At 48.0% G+C, this 16,955-nt stretch overlaps 1 protein-coding gene across 1 annotated transcript; it reads left to right on the top strand.

Annotated features, from left to right (window-relative positions):
• Window positions 1-1,716: 1,716 nt before the first annotated feature.
• On the top strand, window positions 1,717-15,950 carry ANKRD23 (ankyrin repeat domain 23). Its single transcript, XM_060251842.1, has 9 exons — window positions 1,717-1,805; window positions 7,172-7,327; window positions 8,378-8,509; window positions 9,116-9,223; window positions 11,514-11,612; window positions 12,043-12,141; window positions 12,254-12,352; window positions 13,592-13,690; window positions 14,355-15,950. The coding sequence occupies exons 1-9, from the start codon at window positions 1,779-1,781 to the stop codon at window positions 14,454-14,456; spliced, it is 921 nt and encodes a 306-aa protein (XP_060107825.1). The 5' UTR covers window positions 1,717-1,778; the 3' UTR covers window positions 14,457-15,950.
• Window positions 15,951-16,955: the final 1,005 nt, after the last annotated feature.

A 16,955-nucleotide genomic window follows, 5' to 3' on the forward strand; every position in this document is an offset into this window, starting at 1 on the left:
AGTGGTAGAGCATCTGCTTGGTAAGCAGAAGGTCCCAGGTTCAGTCCCTGGCATCTCCAAAAAAGGGTCCAGGCAAAAAGGTGTGAAAAACCTCAGCTTGAGACCCTGGAGAGCTGCTGCCAGTCTGAGAAGACAATACTGACTTTGATGGACCAAGGGTCTGATTCAGTATAAGGCAGCTTCATATGTTCAATGGAGCAGAGGTCCATCAGTGGCTATTAGCCACAGCATATTGTTGGAACTTTCTGGGCAGTGATGCTCTGTATTCTTGGTACTTGGGAGGGGCACAGAAGGAGGGCTTCTAGTGTCCTGGCCCCGCTGATGGACCTGATGGCGCCTGTTTTCTTTGGCCACTGTGTGACACAGAGTGTTGGACTGGGTGGACCATTGGCCTGATCCAACATGGTTTCTGTTATGTTCTGATCTGTTCTGTTATGCTTGGGTCAGGGCTTCTAGAATGGGGTATAAGGGAAAAGGCAATGCCCTGTTTTAAGGGTGATCCTTGACACACAGACCCATTGGCTTAGGGGTGCATTATATGCACTCCATAAACCATTGGCCCATCACAGCTCAGTCACTGTCTCTGGCCTCCCATTCGCCGACTCCCCTGCCCTGCCTACTGAAGCCCTGGGAATGTTGAACAAACCGCCAAAACAGTCTTACCTCAGAGACAGGCTTCTCTGGGGCCTCTGATGTTTCTCTGTGGCCTCTCTGTCAACCCTGCTCCACTGTGACCTCACAAAAGACGTCATGGCCGCTGCCAGCAACAGACCTCTACAACCCCATCAGCCCACACTTATGGCCTCCCAGCACACACAGCCTCCAAAGGCCGCCAAAATAGTCAGGGAACCACTACCATAATGTGACTAGGTGGCAAGGCCTGGTCTTGCTGGGAGCATTTCCTCGGAGGCCATGATGGCCACCACTTTCCTTCACTCCCTCCCTCCTCCCCTCAGCCTCACTCCAGGACAGATTGGCCCACTGGGAGGGGGGAGCTGCTAGCCAGAGGCTGTTGCTAGGCAGTGAAGGGAGAGCCCTCAGCTGAATATAATGCCATAGAATCCACCCTCCAGAGCAGTTATTTTCTCCAGGATGGGGAGAGAGATGTGTTGTCTGGAGTTTGGTTTTGATCCTAGGAGATCTTCAGGCTCCACCTGGAGAATGACTACCCTAGGCCTGGCCTGAAGATGGTGGGTTTCAGGAGGGGTGGGACCTCAGACAGGTACAATGCCATAGACTCCACCCTCCAAACCAGCCATTTCCTCCTGAGGAACCACTGTTGCCAATCTCCAGGTGAGGGCTGGAGATTACGCACAATTGCAACTGCTCTCCAGATGGCAGAGATCAACTCCCCTTGAGTTGGGGACAGGAGTGAATGCCTTCACTTGGGTGGGTGTGAAGATAGCAATGAGGGGCACTCACCCAGAGCCTCTTTCTAGACCCCATTGTATTTTTTTCCCACAATGGGCCTTATTCCTAGTAACTGTATGGATTCCCCATTCTGTGGGTTTTAGAATTCCACAGCTGACCCATCATCTTCCCTTGCTGCCATCCTCGGGAAACCTTAAGCTATGCAGTTTATTTTGGTTGGCATTACAAGGTATCTGAATTATTCAGCTTGCTGGGCCCAGTGGCAGACAGCAGCCGGGGGTGGGGGGGGGGGAGAGAGACTTTGGACTGTAACCCAAATCCTCCCCCCACGACAGGATGGTGATAAAAAGACCTACCCAGACCAGCTGAGGGGGAGTGAGCGTTGTGACTCTGGATTAGGGGGGACCATGGAGATCTTCAGCATTCAGCAGTTGGTAAGAGGCTGGAAGGGGGTGAAGGGGGCAACCTTATATAAATTGATATTGTGAGTTGGGGGCCTTTGACCTCCCTTGGCCGTGGGTTTGATTTGTATGGGTAACTTGCATTTGTCATGAGGAATAAGAATACAGGAATGTACAGCAGAACAATTTGAGGGAGAAGGAATATGACTCAGAATGAAGATTCTCAGCAAGATTTAAAGACTTGCTCATCAGGGCCAGATACTGTTTTATTTGCTTTATTTATAGCTCTCCTTTCTCTGTGAGACTCAAGATAAATTAAAGAATAACTGGAGGGAGGGAGGGGGAAGGCCATGTAGAATAACAGTCTTTTGTTGTACGTTCGCAGTCTTATCCACCCAGGACAAACTGACACCAATATGGACCCAGGGTTGTCTGAATCCACTCCTAGCTTGGGAACCAGTCCAGCTGCTCCAGTCCCATTCTTCCACACATATCCACACCCAGGCATCCTTTGTGATGAATGGTTGTGGCCAGTGTTCCCTGTAAACCGAGTTAGTGTGAGCTAGCTCACAGATTTTAGCCTCCATCTCACACCTTTTTGTCTTAGCTCAGGAAGGATGACCCCAGAGCACACTAATTTATGCAATAGCTCACAACTTTAATGCCAGTAGCTCACAAAGTAGAATTTTTGCTCACGACTCTGCAGCTTAGAGTGAACATTGGTTGTGATTTCCCTGGGTAGTCTGTTTGTTTCAGCATATGCAAAGGGATGGAAACAATTGGTTGGACGTTTTACTGGTGCTGGGGAATGGCCCATTAATCAGCTTGCATGTTCAGCCACACTACAGAGAACAAAAGTGATTTTTCTCCACTTTTGTGTCAGGGTGAAACAAGGACTGCATCTTTAGCATGCGAAAACCCATTCCTTTGCAATCTCTCATTGCAGGCATAGCCCCCATGGTGTGAGTACTTCACCTGGTTCTCTCTCCAATGCAGATGGGTTTGGGGGCTGGTTTTGTGGTACAGCAGAGAGCACACTGGATTGCTTCCCATAGGAGCACATCTGCCTGATGCAAATCTACTGGTACAAATAGAGAAATGGCCTCTTTATACCTTCATAGAAGCTAAGATCAGGACTGTCTGTAAAGAATTAAAACATAGAACTCAGGCAATCCAAAGTCTGTGCTGTCCTGATAAAAGCTGCATTCTGTGCTTTGTATGAAGTCAACTGAGCAGATTTGCATTGTTTATTTTATTTTCTACAAATAATGCTAGCCTTACTTACTGTGGAAGAGGCAAGGAAACGGAAGCCCCATAACAACCCAATCTTATGCCATTATTCCTCTGATATTTCAGCAGGCATTGCTGTCTGCCTGTCAAGGCTACCTCAGCCATAAAGGTTGGAAACTTTTTTTTAACATTGAAATTGAGATTAGAAAGCCCAGTTTCTACTTGAGTTGCCATGTTCAGTGCTTTTGCTGTTCTACTTTGGAAATGTGTCCATAGCACAACCTGGCTAAGCTCAGTTGCCCTTTTGAGGAGAGCCAAGATTTCATCAGAAAGCCCAGAAATAGGCCACTTTTATGGCCCCTGTGGTTTTAGAGTTCTGAGTCCATCTTGCTTTTTGGTCAGCCTAGTTTTGCTGCCCTTCAGAAAGTTTTTAATCACTCACATTCTGGTCCATAGCTGATTATTCTCACCTGTTTCCCCCCTCTTTTTTAAGGTTCCAGCTTTTCTCTAATTTTATTTCTTTGAATTTAAAAAATCAAAGTTGTCACTCAGTCAAAGAACTCTCAGTGGATTAATCATGTGATGTTCAGTCAATCTAGGAATTCATTAAATTTGCATATGAATAAAACAATCATTGAAACCAGAAGAATATTTTGGTTTTAGAAAAGGCAGATGTGAGTCACAGCAGATCTCTCATCAAAGAAAGAGGGATTCCATGCTGGTGCTTGAAAGAAGACAGCATGCACCCCACTTCTGGTTCACTCCAGTTTTTATAAGTACTTGTATTAGCAATAGTTTTTTTTTTTTAAGTGCTGCCCCATTAAGTAGGGGACACCTTTTTAGTCTGTATCAGAATTTAAAAAATTTACTTGACTGATATTATAGCCTTAATAATATTATGTGTTCTTATAATGGGGTCTTGCTTTGTGTGGCTGCTTGAAGACCTTTTAGTTGTAGTGAGCAGAAGGACAGCTGGTAAACTTGGGGACCCATGAACCCATGAAGTTGCCTTCTGTTGAGTCAGACCACTGCTCTGACAAAGTCATCAAGGTCTCCTCTGACTGGAGGCACCGCTACATGGACTCAGGCAGAGGTCTTCCCCATCACTCGCTACTTGATCTTTTGAACTGGAGATGCTGGGAATTGAACCTGGGACCTTAGCACTGAGCCACATCTCCTCCCTGGCTGGGAAGATCAGAGGCCAGGGCCAGTACTAGAACATTGGCCATTTGCAGGGATCCCAAGACTACTAAATGGCTCACCAATCCAACAGTTTGCATAGGGTACCCAGCAATACCCCCTCTAATCTTTGGAGTTTTGTGAGCAAAAATTCTGTTTTGTGAGCTACTGGCATTAAAGTTGTAAGCAAGCAATTTGGCTACTGCATAAGTTAGTGTGCTCTGGGGAAATTTTCCCAAGCTAAGACAAAAATATGTGAGCCAGAGCCCAACAAACTGTGAACTAGTTCACACTAACACAGCTTAGAGAGAACACTGGTACCCAGGAAGGGGAGGGGTAGTTGGAGAGAATTCCAGTGAAATATGCTTCTTCCGGTTTGCCTCTCCTGGAAGTTCCCCCCCAATCCTAGAATCACCCTCACTGTCAAGGAATTTACAATTGACCCTATATGATAGTTATCTCTGTTGGACTTGATATCATCTCTGGGTGGACTTCATAGCTCCATAAAGGGAAAAGTTCTGAAACTGAATAACCCAAGATGGGATGTGTGGCTGAAACCCCCGGAATTCCTTGTTGGTGTTTATATAAGGTTCCCCCCACCCTCAGGATTTTAATTGTGCCAGCAAATCTAACACAAGCACCTGTGCGAGAGGGTTGGGCAATGTACCAGTCGCTTTTATTTTGGCAGTTACATCAGGCTGAAGCCTCGGCCTGCCTCATGCTGGTGGCCCAAGGCCTCATGGGATTTGGCTCCTGGTAGCAGGTTAACCTAAGAAGGAAGGAGGCAGGTTGGCCGCATCTTGGGTGACACCTAAATTGTCCAGGCAAAAGAGTACGTTCCTTTCATACTTGGTCTAGGGTGAAGTGATCTCATTACTCCAGCAATATTCAGTTCCAAGGCAGCCTAGTGGCTTAGATTTTGGAATGTGAAAAGAACGCCTTTCAGAGGCAAGGCCACCATGTTGATTTTTGGATTCAAGCACCGAAACATGTGACTGCTTCCCTCAGGTTGTGGGTGTTTATGTTTAAGTACCATTAAGAGTGGCAGGAAGGGGGGGGGCAGATGGACAGGTTTGCACAACACTCTGTGGAGAAGTTATCTTACACAATCGCTTGGGGGGTTGTGCAAGATCAAAGTAGTTCAGGGGCACGCCCCCTAGGCTTTAGCCCCTCCGTTCATTAGCTTGTGGAGATTTTCCGCTGCCCTCGAATATCCGGAGGCACCACAATGTCTCGCACCGACCCTGTTGATGACAATGCTGTTTTGCCCTTGCCGGCCATGAGGAATGACATCTCATCCCCGTGCTGTTTATTCCTCAGCCAGTACTGTGTACATATCCATATAAATAGAGGCTGGTTTCATCAGGCCCTGGGGATTCACAGCAGCCGGAGGCATGGGTGGAATGCTGCGAGCTCCGTTGAAGAAGCTGACACTTTTCACACTTTGTGGCCGCTCGGGTTGGGTCAGCAAGAAAGGAACACTCTTCAGCTGGGGACTGGCTGACTTCAGGAAAGGATCAATTCAGGGCAGAACAGGAAATAAACTGGTCTCTCTCACAGGCTACTGAAGAGTTCAAGGTAGCTTAGCTTCACTAATTCAGATGAAGTCTGCACCTGCTTCTTTGGGCACATCACGGCTGAGTGTTGAACTCAAGAGAGCATTGTATTATTAGTATCTTTACTATTTACTTGATTTCTAGACACATTTTTTTAAAGGAACATCCAAAGCAGTTTACAAAGAATCACACAAAAAACATCAATAGCAAGAAATTGTAAAAGGCAGCAGAAAGATTGGCCATGAAAGGTACCAAAAATAATTCATTTTACATTAAAAAAACAACAAAACAAACTTAGAAGAAAAGCCATAATTCAGAGCCGGTCAGGAGAAGGGTTAAAACTTCACCGAGGCCCTGTAATACAGGGAGGTGAGAGTTGTGTGTGTGCAGTTGTGACTGCTGCACGCCCATCCTCCCAGACAGAGGAGTACCAGTCACTTGTTCTACTCAGGCATGTGGTTACATTATATTTCTTTCTGATTTCCTCCACATGGTATAAATTGAAAGAGATGATCACCACCGTTAGGAAAGCACATGCTACAACCATTTGGAATGCAGGCAGTTGTGTGTTCAACTGCTCCATCCCAGCACATTGAGGAGAAGGCTAGCTTTGAAGTTTCTTTCCTAGCATGCCAGATTTCTTAGAACCAGGAGGTTTGAAAAAACCTTACTTAAAAAAAATCCCCTCAGGGTTTGCAGTGTGTGTGTGGGGTGGGGGTGGGGATCCTAATTCTTTATCCTATAAGGCAGGGGTGGCCAACGGTAGCTCTCCAGATGTTTTTTTGCCTACAACTCCCATCAGCCCCAGCCTTTGGCCATGCTGGCTGGGGCTGATGGGAGTTGTAGGCAAAAAAAATCTGGAGAGCTACTGTTGGCCACCCTGGCTATAAAGACATTACTGAAAAAACATATGCGTGTTACTGAGCTGGGTCAGCTTTGTGCAGATCTAGCAGGGATAAGCCTACTCACCCTGGATTGGAAACAAGCTATTTTGAGAGCCGTCAGTTATTTGGGATCCTGGACCCACCTTTAATCTAAACCTGCCCACCCAAGTCAGTTTCCCTTTTTCCTCTCTGCCTTTTACCTTCTGTTTGTTTCCTCCTTGTCCTCTTTGGTGGCTCTCTTATTTCTGCCTCCATTCCTTCTTTTTTGCATTCTCAATATCAAGAACAAAAGGGGAGAAAAATGTTTGTTTGGTGGTGTCACTTACGTGGCGCTCTGCTCAGATCAGGGTGTGACCCGATTTTGGTTCATAATCTGCCAGTTGAAGTCCCAAATGCACTTTTATGCCTCAGGCACCCAAATTTCGGTACTCCTCAAATCAGTTCTGTTGTGTTAAGGCAAGCCCAGAACCTCGTCCCAGACTTCCTTTCTCATAATGTGCTCTGTGATCCCATCAGCCCCCATGACCTCAAGCTTTGCTTGTTTCCCCAGGTAAGTGATGAACGATATGAGGGGAAAGGGCGAGGTTTCGAGACACTCTCCAAAAATGCAGCCAAAGAGCCGGAAACTTGGCAGCCAGGCCCAGTTGGTGTGTGGGAAGCTGTCAGCAAGGAGAAGCAGAAGGTGGAAGATGAGAGGAGAAGAAAGGTGAGTGGGGGTGCATTGTGGGAGCTGGGAGAAAGTTCACCTTGTTGTGCTGTAGGGCAGGGTGAAGGGCGACAGTCTTGTAGGACAACACTTTAGACTTTATTTGAAAGGTCTAGGTAGGATCTATTGTCTTCTAAACTTACATTGCCAAGGAATCGGTTAATAGTTAATGGTAAAAGCGATCCTTATCACACTTCTTAATTTAGATCACCAGAAATGCCTTGCTGGATCAGGTCAACTCAAGGTCTAACCAGGACCATATTTCCAAGAAGCACCCCAACCACCAGGCAGTCATTGGTCCACTCCCAAATTGCCCAGGGATGGCCTGCTGGTCTTTGGTCTACATTTTGCCTAGCCCCTCTATCTAACCCCATGAGGTCTTTCTGTCGGATGGTCATTTACTTGCCACATCACAGACTTGAGATGGGCCATCCAGTGATGAGGCAAAGTAAGGGAGCTAAGCTGAGGAGATGGGCCTTGTCAGGGGTTTTTTGGTAGAAAAGCCCGCCCAGCAGGAACTCATTTGCATATTAGGCCACACCCCTGGTGCCAAGCCAGCTAAAACTGCATTCCTTTGTGTTCCTGCTCAAAAAAAGCCCCAGGGCTTGTATACCATTGAAGAGGCAGAACTGGAGTGGGGCATGATCCACTAGGAAGGTTTCTGGCATTCTCTCCCCTGAAAGGAATGGGAGCTGCCTAAGAGGATGGGGTCTGAGGATGGCAAGTGCAGTCCAGTGGCTAGAATACTGGAGTAGGTTCTGACAAACCAGGTTCAAATCCTGCCCAGTTTGCCCTGGACACTTGCTGGGTGACCTTGAGCCACAGCCTCAGCCTCAGCCTCACAGGGTTGTTGTGAGGATAACATGGAGGAAGAACAATGTTATAAGTTCTCCCCCACAGAGGAGAAAAAGGTTTGTTTTTAAAAAGCATGAAGGAGAAAGTGTCCTTTGGATTTCTGCCTCTGGCACTGAAATGCCATGACCCTTTTAGTTCCCCAAGTGAGACATCGCTTGTCTGCAGGCCTCACTTTTTCAAAAAATTTGTTGCCAGCTTGAGACACTCAATAACTCCAGACTGAAGCTTGAGAGCTTGCAGGACTTGGAAACCATTATCAAACTACGCAAAAACAAGAAGAAACGGAAGATTGTGGTCCACCCCAAGGAACGGGAGCCAGAAGTGATTGTGAGTAGCCCTTCCTCAACCCTTGGATGAATGGTGGGGGCAGCGGCAGAGTGAGAGGGCTTTTCTGGGCATCTTCACAAAGATGCCAGGCATGGTCATTCTTAGGGTTTCCCCAGTTGGGGGCAGGGGATCTTTCAATTTGGAAACTCTCTTCCCACATTAGCATTATCAGAAAACGGGGAGTGGAGAGGGAAATGTCTGCTGGGCACTCCATTATACCTATGGAGATCGATTCCTGTAGGGTATAATGGAGAACTGATCCATGGATATCTGGGGCTCTTAGGTGGGGGAGCTGTTTTTTGAGTTAGAAGCACCAAATTTTCAGCATAGAATCTGGTGCCTCTCCTCAAAACACCCCCATTTCAAAAAGATTGGAACAGGCGTTCCAATTCTGCTAGCTCAGAAAGAAGGTGCCCCTATCAATTATTTCCAAAAGGAGGGATGGCGTTTAAAAGGTGTGGAGTCCCTTTAAATGTGATGGCCAGAACTCCCATTGGAGTTCAATCATGCTTGTCACAACCTTGCTTCTAGCTCCACCCCAAAGTCCCCAGATATTTCTTGAGTCGGATCTGGCAGCCCTAGTCATTCTGTACCTCCTCTTTCTAGACAGAACCTGTGAACTCAGAACAGTTTCTGCAAGCAGCCTTGGAAAACCGGATTCCTGTGATTGACAAATATCTGGCAGACGGAGGGGACCCCAACGCTCATGACAAGGTACTGGGCCCCTTAGGAGCACCAATCTCTTTGGAAGCTAAAGAAGTGATGATGCTAATTAAGCCCACTGGCAAGCACTTATATAAAAGGAAGGAGTAATTGCAGCAAGGAGGCAAAGCTTAGATAAGTGAAACCCAGCAGCCTTAGCAGAGAATGGCATACAGATGAAGGAAACGAGGACAAAGCTTGCCAGAGACATTTTTGCACTTGACGAACAACATGCAAATGTCATTCTCCTTGCTATTCAATAATGTGGGGCCCAGCCTGCTGGGAAATGCCACTGTGCAGCAAGCCCCATCGAAAGATGTGCAGTTCCAGTTAATTTCAATGGGGCTTATACAGCAGCCCTTTCCTGCGAATGGTTTTATTCAAATATTTATACCCTCACCTTTTTTCTTTATGTTTCTCAAATAATCAGTGTACTTAATACCCCACTGTCTCACATAGGGTTCCCTGTGGTTAGCCAGCCAACCACTGGTCTGGTCTAGTCTAATACCCAAACCTAGATCGGAGCTGCTGGTTTCCCCAAATGTCTCTCAAAGAGGCTTCCTTTTCTGTGCTTCAGGAATGAGCTGCGGCGAAGTGTATATAGTTGCCACGCGCCACCTGCTGACCATTAGAAGTATTGCCAAGATTCCAATATGTAAAAAACGAGAACAGCTGAAACAGAAGGGAGAGCATAGTTAAACTAGGGTTCACATGCAGGAGAATGAGGTGACAAAGCCCTGAGGTGGTAGGGTGGACTGCAGCTGGGAGCTCCAGTTTTGAATGGACTTCCTTCTAAAACATGCAAATAAAACCAGTGCACAGTGCTGGGGGGGTGGGGGGGAAGTTTAGCTACCCAAATTTTTTTTGTATTGTTGTTTTAGTTTGTTTCCAGTGAAGTGTTCTTCTCTCTCTCTTTGGTATTTTTTGCATATTTGTTTGTTTCTGCACCTGGAAATCATGTTGGCCTCAGGTGACTGCTCTCTACTATCTCTCTGGAGGATAGTTAGAGATGTGGCTGACTATAGCTTGCCTCTGTCTTCCTGATTGGGCATTTCAAGGAGGTCTCCCATCCAAGTACTAACTGCAGTTGACCCTGTTTAGTTTCCAAGATCTGATGAAATTGGGCTTGCCTGGGCTATCCGGGTCAGGGTTCAGCAAGGTTCTCTTAATGCATGGAAGCAGTGCAAAATATCATCTTCTAACTCTATTTTATCATCACATATCTGTCGCCAAATCTCCTTGCATGGATGAACTAGGACATAGATCTTTCAGAATCCTAGTATTCTGTGTGATCTCATTTATGAACACAAAGAAAAGTTGCAAGGACACCCCCCCCCCCCGCTCTTCAACTTGCAAGTTCTAATGATGACTGACATACATCAAAGTGTAATGGATTCAGTGACTATGAGTGCAGTTCACCTAACAGCACTTTTCTGGGAGGAAAAACCCTGCTTACAATTTCTCCCCATGTCCTTGCCTGCCATACTTGGTGGTAGAAAGTGCCATCAGCTCACAACTGACTTATGGTGACCTTGTAGCATTTTCAAGGCGAGACAAACAGAAGTGGTTTGCTATTGTTTGCTTCAGCATAGCAACCCTCAGTGCCCTTAGTGGTCTCCCATCCAGTTGTTAGCTGCAGCAGACTCTGTTCAGCATCTGAGATCTGATGAAATCGAGATAGCTTGGGCTATCCAGGCCAGGTCAACCAAGGGTGGCCAACGGTAGTTCTCCAGATGTTTTTTTTTGCCTACAACTCCCATCAGCCCCAGCCATTGGCCATGCTGGCTGGGACTGATGGGAGTTGTAGGCACTAGAAGACAAACTTGGCTAACCCTTTCCCAGTCCTCCCCCCCCCCCCAACCAATTCTCCCTGGCAACTCATTCTGAAAATCTTCCACGCATTTTCTCTGCTGTGTAAAAAGCTGGAAATAAGCCAGGCAGGGGAATGCCTTGCAGAGGAGAGTTTGTAGGAAAGACCTGATGGGTGAGAAGGGAATCAGCCTCCCACCCCTGACCAGCAATTCTCCCCTACAAATACCCCCCAGCTGCAATAGCTCTGCTTTCATGCTACCATGGCAATAATGGGTTTGGGAAGCTGCATTTGCACCAGTAAGGTGTCATTCTGCTTTAAGGGAATGGTTATTAAAGGATGCTACAGATATTCTGTGTTTCATCTGATGGGCTATATTGCGTGAACTCCTTGGGAAGGGCACACCTATCAGCTCTGGGGGTGGGAATATGGGAAGATATGTGTGGTACAGGTGACTCAAACCAATATTCTCCACCTCTGTCCACGTTGCAGTTCAAATGCACTGCCCTGCATCGGGCCTGCCTTCGAGGCCATGCAGAGATCGTAGAGAAACTACTGGAAGCCGGGGCCAAACTGGAACCAAGAGATATGGTGAGGCTCCCCTGATGCCCAGCATTCCTCTTTCTAGCCCCAAGTACCAAAGCAGGGCCTTCTGTCCCACTAAGATTTTGAAGCACTGCCCTGGCCTCTCTGCACCTGCCTTCCACTTAAGTCCATACTATGTATTCTCAAAAGAGTTCATCTGAAAATGAAGGGCTCCATATACTCTGCAGCAAGGTAGTCAGGAAAAGTCTGGGCTATAGATGCACCAGAATGAAGTGGTAGAGCAGACTGCAAGTGGAAGATAATTTTGAAAATGCTCTTCCCACCCAAAGAGAGGCAGCCAGTTGCAGAGACCCGGCCACCCCACGACCAGGTCCACAGTGTCTCCAGCTCTTGTCCATGTGTGCCACAAGGGCCTGATTCCTTTGTCAGAGATTTCTACCTGCCCAATGTTAAGTGTCTGCTTTGCTTTCACTAGCTCGATGCAACCCCTGTGCTCTGGGCCTGCCGTGGGGGACACCTGGAGATCCTCAAGCGCCTGATCAGCAGGGGAGCCAAGATCTCTACAAGGGACAAGGTTAGAGGTGTTGGCCCAAGTGCACCTTTCCTGCCTGAAATAGCTCTAGCCCCGGGCAGTTTGCCCAGTAAGCTGTGGCATGGCGTTAAAAGTGGTTCTCTTTGCCCAAAAGCTCTGGAGCACCCCACTGCACGTGGCTGTCCGGACAGGGCACTCTGACTGCGCGGAGCATCTCATTGCCTGTGGGGCGAACATCAATGCACAAGACAAGGTAAAATGCTGATGCTATGGCCACCAGGCTCCTGCAGAAGCAGCTGGGGAAAGGGCCACACAGTCAGACTGGGCCACCTCTGGGACGACTGAGAGCCAGGTCTCAGGCTAGTCCGCTTTTGCTTCATCACGCAGCTTGCTCTTTTAGGGAGATCCACTGCAGCAGGGCCAAACACAAGAGAGGGTTGCTCCCTACTTTACTACAGAATATATTTGAAAGGGGAACATGATAAAATTTTGTAAGATTAGGCATGGTGTGGAGGATGGGGGCACAGAGATTTCTTCCCCTCCTCCTCCTTCAATAGTAGAATCCACCTAGTGAAACTGATGGGTGATGCATTCGAGGCCAAGAGAAGAAAGTGCTTCTTTACACAATGCATTATTAACTTGGGGGACTCGCTGCTTTGAGATTTAGCCGCTCGCTTCAGATAGCTTTGAAAACAGGCTGGACACATTCATGGAGTGCTTGTTGGCTGCGATAATGGAGCAGAACCTTCCCCTTCAGAGGCCTTGTTCTCTGAAGGCCAGCTGGTGCCTTTCAGGCCCTGCATGTGGGCTTCCTGGGTGCACCTGGTCAGCCACTTTGGGAAACAGGCTGTTGGGCTAGAGGAACCACAGACATATAGACCTGTACCAGGGTTCCCTCTAAGCTGAGTTAGCATGAGCTAGCTCACAGATTTTTAGCTTCCAGCTCTCACATTTTTCTCTTAGTTCAGGAAGGATGACCCCAGAGAACAATAATTTATGCAGCAGCTCGCAACTTTAATACTGGTAGCTCACAAAGTAGAATTTTTGCTCACAAGTCTGCAGCTTAGAGGGAACATTGACCTGTACCCATACAAAATACCCATTTACTAGGTATGGACCTGTGAAGAGGCTGCCATTGCAAAACCTGTCAAAATGGGAGAATAGGATTCCTCGCTATTCTGGAAATAAAATAAATGATATAAAAATGCATAATGCATCTAAGCTTCAGAATTTGGATTCTCCAATTCTACTAGTACTGCTTGGCCATTTAGTCCAGAGCTATCTGTGTCAATGGGCAGGAGCTGGCGAAGGTCTTGAGCACAGGTCTTTTCCAGCCGGCCTAGATTTTTTTTTTAGCTACAGGATTCAGCTTGGGACTCACTGCATCCAAGCTGAAAGTTTCTACAGGTGAGCCATCCCTGCCCCAATTCAATGGCTACTGATGCAGACCATTTGTCGGCAAGCCCAAGTTCACAGTCCCCTCCCCTGGCAGGAAGGAGACACACCCATTCATGACGCAGTCCGGCTGGGACGTTTCAAGGCGGTGAAGACGCTACTGCTGTATGGCGCCAACCTCAACATCCAGAATGAGGTGAGGACTGGGCCGGGTCCAGAAGGCGCTCTTTGATGCCTTTCCAACGCAGTGTGTGTGTGGGGGGTGGAGAATGGCACAAAGCTTTTGTGGGCACGTGCACAGAACTCATGCACAGAAGGGTGGATTGTAAAGTCTGGTTGCCCCAACACCATTGTTGACGCATTTGGTGACTCCTGGGCCACTAATAGTCCTCAGTGAGGGGGTAAACGTATCTGGGAGGTACCACTTCAAATGACAAGTAGATCTCATATGACCAATACTCAGCCAAATTCACTGCATGTAGTAAACTGGCATATCAGAAGAGTTGGTTTCACTTGACAAGTTTTGTACATAAAGGGATTTATCCAATAAAGAGAAGCATTCCATCAGATGAGGTCTCACCTCCAGTGTGAAGTGTTACAGCTCAGACACAGGGTTCTCCCACCCCTCACCCCCCGCTGTGAGAAGTAGGTCAATTCCTGCTGGCAGACCACTGTGGACTGCACCTCACGCATGGAGCAGCTTCCCAGCTGTGGGCCTGGGCCATCACAAAGGTCAGAATTCTGACCTACCCCAAATCCACTCCCATCCAAAGAGGGGAAAGTGGTAGGAAAGGGTAGCATGTTTTCTAGCCTCCAATGCAAATGATGAAGCTGTCTCCCCTTGGTGTTTGTTGTGGCAGGCGGCAGAGACTCCGGTGGACCTGGTGAAGGACTGGCAGACAGGCATACGGGAAACACTGCAGGCGTGTGCTGACCGGCAGCATCCCTCTGCCAGGAACTGATGAGTGTGGAAGGGCTTCAGTGGGGGGATGCTGGCTCCAGAAGCTGGCATCCACACACCCCCCCACTAGGTTTGGCCACTTTGCATGCCAAGCTGGTGCTTTGGGCAGGACGGCTGTCTCTTCACAACTCCAGTTCCAGTGAAGTCTACAGTCCTTGTTTATATTCTCAGGCTGAGATGGAAGGGAGAAGAGAGTCCTTTGGAAAATATCTATAACACAGACCTCAAGAGACTTTCCTTCACCTGGGAGTGCACCAGGACAGCAGTGCTGGGCAGTCTTGGTGTCCATCTTAATGCTGCTGCTGGATGTCACAGAGAAGACATGGTTGCATGAGGGAAACTAAGGCACGAGAGAGATTACACTTGAATCCTAGGTGCTTCTGGGTGGGGGTACAGCCCCTTCCATTGGTAAAATGAATCCTCCCCATCTCTTGGTGAAGGCAGGTGTGCTCAAGCCAAGGAGGACAGCAGCAAAAGCTACGTCCTTAAGATGGATGCAGAGTAAGCCTTAGGCATTTCCTAAGCAACTCAGTGTCAATGAAACTGCAGAGTGCAGCATTTCCTTTAGCAGTTGCCAAAGCGGATTGGAGAAGTACCTCTCAATAGGGGCTTGGCTTGCCCCAGTGCATCTGCATGGGGCAGAAAGCCGCCCTACAGCCTGGGAAAAAGGCGAAGTCTCTGCTTCAGCTTTGCACAGATCCCAAGGCCTTTGAGCTTCACATCCTCCTGTTCTTTACAAAATTGCAGGTGTTTCCTAGTGCGGCCCTCCCGGGTTCAGTGGTTGAGGGCCAAATGAGGTACCTTGCAAAAGGCAGGCAAGAAGAGGTGGATGAAGCAAGCTGAGCCACAGTTAGGCCTGAGCCTGCTTTCTGCACACTAGAACGAGGGTCATCTCTCTGGGGTCTCAGTTGCAAAGCGCAAGAGAAGCAGGTCCTTCCTTTGCTAACTATTAGGACTCTTCCCTTGTAGGAATCCCTGCACCAGAGCCTGCCATATGATGACATTACCTCTTTGGCGTCAGCTCTTGTGGTGGCAGCAGCCATGCCCTTTGCCATTCCCAGCCACTGCTGTGGTGCCACGCGTCTGCTCACGATCCTCTCATTCCTTCCATGCTGGCAAAGTGGGATCTTGATGCTGCTGGCCAGGCCAAGATACCCCCCAGCCAACATTATTTGCAAAGGATGTTATTTGGTCAGTGGAAAGCAGGCCCGCTGGCCATCCTGCCATTTTCTTGCTACCTTACCTAACAGTCAATGTGTCTGGAGCATGCAGAGCAGCTCCCTGACTTAGTCCATGGACAACTTGCGCATGAAACTGGTTTCATGTATTGTATACCTGATAACCTCCTAACTTTTCCAGAAAAACCCAGTGAAAGAGCCCCAGAGCTGGATAGGCATTGCCTCGAGTGTCTTGACGACAACCAATGTGGCTTGCCCTGGCCTTTCTGTCTGGCACATGGGTCATACTGAACTCTGGAGAATGAATGAATGAAAAACCTCTCCACCCTGCCCACTTTGCAGAAAAAAATGCGGCTTGGGTGGGGAAGAAATTACTTGAACAGATCTTTGCAAAGGGGTGCAAAATTTCACCTCTTCCAAGTCAATCTTCAATCATAAATGCATCACACACTGCACTTGTCTCCACTTTTTAAGAATTACTGATCAAGTGGTGATGTGCAAGCAACATGTTACCATGCTGGAAGAGTGACCGACTCAGTCCGTGGAGTGGAGCCAGCCTCGAGATGTGTTGCCATGCAGCTGGCTCCCACTCAGTGCACGACGCAGCCCACCCTTCCATTCTCTGCCCCCACCCCTCACAGGGCATGCTGCCTGAGATAGGCCATGCCAGACAACGTTGGGGTGGCCGAGGGCCAGAATGGAGGTGGCTGGGGACTGCTGAAACCCTCGTGACTCATAAGGCAGCTTTTGGCAATGATCAGCTGTTGTGATGTGTTTCCTCTCTGGCAAATAAAATGATGTTAAGGCCTCTTTGGAAGGCACGTGAAGGGAAGGCTGTTGCGATTTGTGTCTCAGCAGAGTGCTGCTTCTGAGGGCACCTTTCTCTTGTGCTGCTGTGGCATCAACCCCACTTAAGCCTAGAGAAAAGGAACAGCCTGAAACTGGAACCTCATGTGCACAGTTTCCGCGGAAAGTCAATGGAGTTAGCTGAGCTGACGGAGAAAGCAGGTATATACAGTCACCTGCTCAGAAGGAGGTTTCCATGCGTATTTGATTAAGCCATCACAACTAAAATGCCATGCTTTCGTATCAAACGCAATGCTTTCCAAAGAAGCCATTCATACAACCGGCTGCCAATCATCCAGTGCAGAGGAACAAAGTGAGGTGCACACATGTGCAAACTAGGCCTTAAAACATAATTGTGCATGGTCCTAAAGGCCTGCTTCCACACAAGGACAATTCTCCACATAGTTCTTGTTGCTGCAGGAAATACAGAGCCATTTGTAGCGGCAGTGGAACATCCGCTTGGAAGTTTTCTACAC

Source organism: Heteronotia binoei, chromosome 12, assembly GCF_032191835.1.
Source record: "Heteronotia binoei isolate CCM8104 ecotype False Entrance Well chromosome 12, APGP_CSIRO_Hbin_v1, whole genome shotgun sequence".
NCBI classification, from domain to species: domain Eukaryota; kingdom Metazoa; phylum Chordata; class Lepidosauria; order Squamata; family Gekkonidae; genus Heteronotia; species Heteronotia binoei.